Source organism: Bison bison, unplaced genomic scaffold (assembly GCF_000754665.1).
Source record: "Bison bison bison isolate TAMUID 2011002044 unplaced genomic scaffold, Bison_UMD1.0 scf7180017864136, whole genome shotgun sequence".
Taxonomy (NCBI): Eukaryota; Metazoa; Chordata; class Mammalia; order Artiodactyla; family Bovidae; genus Bison; species Bison bison.
Window position 1 is genome coordinate 501219 of NW_011494708.1, and position 7037 is coordinate 508255.

The 7037-nt window shown below is 40.3% G+C and overlaps 1 protein-coding gene across 1 annotated transcript in view; it reads left to right on the plus strand.

Moving 5' to 3' along the window:
- The window catches only part of LOC104988554 (cytosolic beta-glucosidase), a 133797-nt gene extending 127152 nt beyond the window's left edge, over positions 1-6645 (plus strand). The window contains exon 5 of the mRNA XM_010839912.1: positions 5605-6645. Coding sequence (XP_010838214.1) covers positions 5605-5807 — 203 coding nt within the window. The 3' untranslated portion in view covers positions 5808-6645. The remainder of the gene's footprint in view (positions 1-5604) is intronic.
- Positions 6646-7037: the final 392 nt, after the last annotated feature.

The following is a 7037-nucleotide window of genomic DNA, read 5'->3' on the forward strand; positions in this document are numbered from 1 at the left end:
GTGTCCATCACCAACTCCAGGGGCTTGCTCAAACTCATGTCCATCGAATCAGTGATGCCATCCAACCATCTCAGCCTCTGTCATCCCCTTCTCCTCTGCCCTCAATCTTTCCCAGCATTAGGGTCTTTTCCAATGAGTCAGCTCTTCACATCAGGTGGCCAAAGTGTTGGAGTTTCAGCTTTAGCATCAGTCCTTCCAATGAATATTCAGGACTGATTTCTTTTAGAATGGACTGGTTGGATCTCCTTGCAGTCCAAAGGACTCTCAAGAGTCTTCTCCAACACCACAGTTCAAAAGCATCAATTCTTCGGCACTCAGCTTTTTTTATAGTCCAACTCTCACATCTATACATGCTTTACTAGCATATGAGATGAGTGCAATTGTGCAGTAGTTTGAGCATTCTTTGGCATTGCCTTTCTTTGGCATTGGAAAGAAAACTGATCTTTTCCAGTCCTGTGGCCACGGCTGTATTTTCCAAATTTGCTGGCATATTGAGTGCAGCACTTTACCAGCATCATCATTTAGGATTTGAAATAGCTAAACTGGAATTACATCACCTCCACTAGCTTTATTGGTAGGATGCTTCCTAAGGCCCACTTGACTTTGCATTCCAGAATGTCTGGCTCTAGGTTGGTGACCACACCATTGTGATTATCTGGGTCATGAAGATCTTTTTTGTATAGTTGTTCTGTGTATTCTTGCCACCTCTTCTTAATATCTTCTGCTTCTGTTAGGTCCCTTACCATTTCTGTCCTTTACTGAGCCCATCTTTGCATGAAATGTTCCCTTGGTATCTCTAATTTTCTTGATGAGATCTCCAGACTTTCCCATTCTATTGTTTTCCTCTATTTTTTTGCATTGATCACTGAGGAAGAATTTTTTATCTCTCCTTTCTATTCTCTCTGCTGTGTACAGCAGCAGTACACAGGCATAATATTGGCACCACTTAGGTCAGTAAATTGAGAAGAATCTGCACAATACCATAAAATGATCAGCTTCTAAAATAGGTGTGTGTGTGTAGTAAAGAATTTGATTTTGCCCAAAGAGTAGATTGCACTTTGTCCTCAGCTTCTGGGTGAAAAATCTGTTGCTATATGACAGAATGTCTTTGTTTAGGGTGAGGGCTAGTCTCACTAGAAGACCGACTGTGTGCCTGAGTGGGGGCTTTGGGGGTCACACGGTGTCACTTGACCTAGGGACTAAGTTCATTCCCATGAACAATCAGTCGGTCATGCCAGTATGTTAATAACACAGTTACAGTGAAAACTCTGGACACTGACGCTCAGGTGAGCCTCTCTGGTTGGCAGCCCTCCGTGTGTATTGTCACATGTCAGCACCAAGAGGACAAGTTGTCCTGACTCCTAGGGAAAAAGACAATGAAAACTTTCTGTTTGAAGCCCATTGGTTTCTGCTCTGTGTGCCTCTTCCTTTGGCTTATATTAATATGTATCCTTTGCTGAATAAACCACAGCCTTGACTATAAGAGGTTTGTGTGAGTTCTGGAGAGTTCTTGTAGCAACTTACTGAACCTGAGCCTGGTTTTGGAACACTTTGAAGTTGTGTCAGCAGAGAGAGCAGTCTGGTGAAGGACTGCCTCCTCAACCTTTTCATTTTGGTCAACACTGGGCAGTGAGTGTGTGTGTGCATGCATGTGTGTGTGTGTGTGTGTGTGCATATTATAACACTGGAGTTATAATGAGACCAGCCAGAGGCTATAATATATTAATAAACCTTAGATATTTTTCTCCTTGCCTCTCTTTTAAATTGGGGTATAGTTATTTTACAATATTGTGTTAGTTTCTGCTGTACAATGCAGTGAATCAGCTACATGTATACATATGTCCCTTCCCTTTTGAGCCTCCCCTACATCCCACCCATCTGGGTCATCACAGAGCATTGAGCTGAGCTCCCTGCGCTATGCAGCAGGTTCCCATCAGCTATCTGTTTTATACATGGCAGTGCATATACATCAATCCCAGTCTCCCAACTCATCCCCGCCTCACTGGTGTCCACCCATCATTCTCTACATCCGTGTCTCTATTCCTGCCCTGCAAATAGGTTCACCTATACCATTTTTCAGCTTCTATATATATAAGTGTTCTTGCCTGGAGAATCCCAGGGACGGGAGCGCCTGGTGGACTGCCGTCTGTGGGGTTGCACAGAGTCGGACACGACTGAAGCGACTTAGCAGCAGCAGCATATGTGTGTTAATATATGGTATTTGTTTTTCTTTTCCTGACTTCCTTCACTCTACGACACACTCTCAGTCCATCCCCATCTCTGTAAATGACTCAACGTCATCCCAATGCTATGAGATAAGAAATCCTTTCATCTTTATATTCAACCTGCTGACTGTGACACCTTTCCTACTGGTCTTTTAGTTCAAAATCAAACTCTGGTTATTCTGGGATGGGTGTCTTGTTCACATCCCCATGTACTCGGTACTCATCTGCAGTTCTTGTCAGTCTGTGTTTACTTGGCCTGAAACTCTGCTTAAAGAAAGAGAGTGGATTCACAGGAGTGTTTTTTTCCTGCATAGATTTGGGACTTCACAAATCACAGTGCCAAGAAATGCGACGATGGTTTCTTTCTGTTCTTGAGGAGATTGGAACAGGAGAGGCATGCAGGTTCCAGTACGGTTTTGTAATTTTTCCCAGTGGTAGCACCATGAGAAGGATTCCAGCAAGGTAGCTCCTCAGCCCTAACTAGGTAATTCTCTACTTGAGCGTTCCTGCAATGAAAACGCAGAGATATCCACCAGTGTCACTTGGGCCGTTTACTGCCTGCTGCGGAACTCCTGGCAGATAACGATGAAATTGTCAAGATTTCCTTTTTGTTCCCTTCCAAGCAGGCAGGGCATCATTTTTATCCCCCAGTTTAGTACATGAATCAATCCTTTTGTACTTGATTGGTGGGACTGTGCATGCTTTCAGAAACTGTCTGGCTTCATACCTGGCAGACTGGCTTGTTGAGCAGTGGTTCTACAAATGAGAATGAAAAAGTGCTGATTTTCATATGTTCCCACATTGAATTATAAAGTAGTCAAGATTGCTATATTCTTGCCTGGTGTTTGTTTTTGGTCATTTTCATTCTTAGATATACTCTATCCAGAAATTAAATATAAAAAGATTATTTAAAAATTTGGTATTTGCAGATTGTGGTTGATAGGGGAGGAGACACATGTGGCAAGGTGGACAGGTAGAAGGAAAAGGAATACCTAGTAAATGTTTTAATTTCTGTAAAGCTTGCTGTGCTTGAATGGTATATATTTCATTTTCCAACAATACTTCGTTGCAAAGGAATCTGTCCAGTTTGGTTTAATTCCTGCCTTGAGAACATTCACAGGGCGCTTTCTAGGTAAAGCCCCTTGCATTCCTCCATGTATAAAGGCCAAGGGGTTATGCATCAGTTAACCTGTTGGAAAATTTTTGTCAAAGGAATATCTATAGTAAAAACAATTTCATTTGTCTATGGAATATCCACAGTGAAAAAAAAATGCCAAGATTTGGAGATCAACACGTGTTCATGGGTATAGTACTTTCGAGAGACCAGAAAAATACAGAAACATAACAGGAAAAATTAAAGGTAGATCTTACTTTGCTGAAGTTAGAAGAGTCATTTGGGTTGACTGTCATTTTGCATCAAAATAAAAATCTGAACAATTACTTAGTTCTTAACTGAAAAAAAAAAAGGAAAGCAATCCCTGGTAAAATTAAAATTTGATTTATTATATAAATGCTCATTTTCATCTGACTTATTTAGGAAGAAATTGTGTTAGTAGCTCAATCGTGTCCAACCTGTTGCAACCCTATGGACTGTAGCCCGCCAGGCTCCTCTGTCTGCGGGATTCTCCAGGCAAGAATACTGGAGTGGGTTGCCATTTCCTTCTCCAAACTTATTTAGGAATACATCTATCTTATAAAGAAAACCTGCCCTTTAATTTCTGCACAATAAAACAAATATTAGTGAATCCCACAGATAAGGTTTGGTTGCTATTGTTTTAAGAAAAGAAAATGCTCAATGCAAAGATTCATATAACCTAAGAGTTTTCCAAACTTAAGATGCCAATTAAAAATGAACTTAATTCCCTGACTAAAAGATAGAAATTAGTGTACTTAAAGAATTCTCCACCCTTTGGTATCTTACTATGGAGTCCATAGATGGGCTCTGGAGCATCCACAGATGAAATTATATAGGATATTTTGCTTGTACATATGTGCATTTGGAGTGGAGGTGGTCTAGTTCTTTGGCACCACTCTGAGTTTAGACATGGGGCAGAGAGAATGCCCTAACATTTCTGTACCTTCTTGCTGCTGCTGCTGCTAAGTCGCTTCAGTCGTGTCCGACTCTGTGTGACCCCATAGACGGCAGCCCACCAGGCTCCCCCGTCCCTGGGATTCTCCAGGCAAGAACACTGGAGTGGGTTGCCATTTCCTTCTCCAATGCATGAGAGTGAAAAGTGAAAGTGAAGTCACTGAGTCGTGTCCAACCCTCAGCGATTCCATGGACTACAGCCCACCAGGCTCCTCTGTCCATGGGATTTTCCAGGCAGGAGTACTGGAGTGGGGTGCCATTGCCTTCTCCGTCTGTATCTTCTTAGTCTGGGGTAAAAGCATGGCCAGAACCCTGTGCTGGTCCTTTTCATTTTGGAGGCTCTACTTCCAGAATTATAAAATATATATTAATTTGGTCATAAGGACACAAAGTAAGAGCTGGGGCCTCCTCAGCTATGATATCACTCTTTTCCAGTTTATCAATGAGCTTTCTAGATTATCTTGGAGGTGAATTTAGAAGCTAGTAGTGTTTTTACTGAGTGCAGTTCTAGCGTACTAAGGAGAAACTCTGTATATGTGTGTTTCATATCTAAAAAATAGTAGTTATTGAAAAGACATTTATTGAGTAAATGGATGAATGAATAAAATGCATTTCAAAATGAGTGAATAACCAATTATTTATTTTAATTTTTAATTTTTAAAAGTTACTATATTTAAAAAAGTATTTAATTTAATTTATTTACTTATTTTTGGCTGCACTGGGTCTTTGTTGCTTTACCCAGGCCCTCCCAGCTTCAGCAAGCAGGCTCAAGAGTCCAGGCTCGGTAGTTGTGGCACATGGGCTCATTAATCGTTGCTTTCCAGCATGTGGAATCCTCCTGGGCCAGGGATCGAACCTGCGCCCCCTGCATTGCACCACCCTGCAGGTGGTCTCCTATCCGCTGTGCTACCAGGGAAGTCCCCAAATGTTTAGAATTATGTAATTTAACTTTTTTTAGTGTCATAATTTCTTTATTCATTTATTTACACTTTTAATAAAAATTGGGTCTTTTATATACTTGGACTTGGCTGAAATTCAGAGATTAAAGAGCACCCCCATATGATGCAGGGGGGCTGACAAATAACAAGGCGTGTAATCTAACATCCTAAATGAAGCCCGTGCTTGTTTAAAATAGGAAATTGGAAAAGAGGATTGAAACAAGGCTTCTTCTGTTTCCACCGTGATCTTCAGCAGGAGAAGGCTACCAACTCATACTAGTCATCAATGATTTTGTCTATGTTTCCATAAAATCTTTGAGTAATTGATAAATTTTTGTTTTTGTAATTTTAGCTATCCAACTTGACAAAGTCAATCTTCAAGTATACTGTGCCTGGTCTCTCCTGGATAACTTTGAGTGGAACCAGGGATACAGCAGCCGGTTTGGTCTCTTCCATGTTGATTTTGAAGATCCAGCAAGACCCCGAGTCCCTTACACATCAGCCAAGGAGTATGCTAAGATCATCCGAAACAATGGCCTAGAGGGGCCTCCATAGAAAACATAGCTGGGTAATTTCACCTGGAGAAGGACTCTGCCCTCGGAAACGGAATCTGCTTTGGTGATCCTGCAGACATCCTCAAGTTGCCTTGGTAATCAGTGTGTCCTACCAGCTGATCTGTGATCATGAAGTCTGAATATGTAGTGCCTGGAAATTATTTAATGATGGCTTTTACTCTGTTTGTATTTGATCAATGAGGCTTTTGAATAAGTAGAAAACCACTGTAATTGATTTTTGTATTAAGAAATCAGATGGACTTGGTAGTTTCAATTTAAATCCTTAGATTTTTTTTTTCTAGAAAAAGTAATGCAAAATTAATAAATAGGGTGTGCTCATGATTTGCAGCTCTAAGAACAGATCGCTTAATTTAAGAAGGCTTGTTTATGAAACTATTTTTTTTTGTTTACATAAACTGTTATTTGCCTTAGCAGGTCCACTGTCCATAACTTTCTGCTGTTTAATCTAGTATAGATATCAAAATTAAAAGTTAGTCACATTATCAGAGAACTTCAGGAGAGAGTTCTGCAGCTGAAAAGAAAAAGAACTGACAGAGTACTTGAAATTGTATTTGAAGATTTGGAAAACTTATGAATAGATGACTTGATAGAGCTGATGAAGCATTTTAAAAAATTAATAAAGGGCACATGAAAAAAGTCACATTATATCTTTATACATTCTGTTCACCAAAAGAATTAATTAATAACCTACTTAATAAAGTTGATTGGTTCATGTGTTTGGCATATAGCTATACATGAGCAAGTACATGTCTCTCATGCCTGATAAACTTTTGGAAAATAATAAATGAATAACACAGACCAGAATGTGAATAGCAAAAGAAGTATTTGAGCATTGTCATTTAATAGCAATTGTATTCCTACACTATTAGTTAGTTCAGTCGCTCAGTCGTGTCCGACTCTGCGATGCCATGGACTTCCCTGTATGTCACCAACTCCCGGAGCTTGCTCAAACTCATGTCCATCGAGTCGGTGATGCCATCCAACCATCTCATCCTCTGTTGTCCCCTTCTCCTCCTGCCTTCAATCTATCTTAGCATCAGGGTCTTTCCCAATAAGTCAGTTCTTCACATCAAGTGGCCAAAGTATTGGAGTTTCAGTTTCAGCATCAGTCCTTCCAATGAATATTTAGGACTAATTTCCTTTATGATTGACTGGTTTGATCTCTTTTCAGTCCAAAATACTCTCAAAAGTCTTCTCCATCACGACAGTT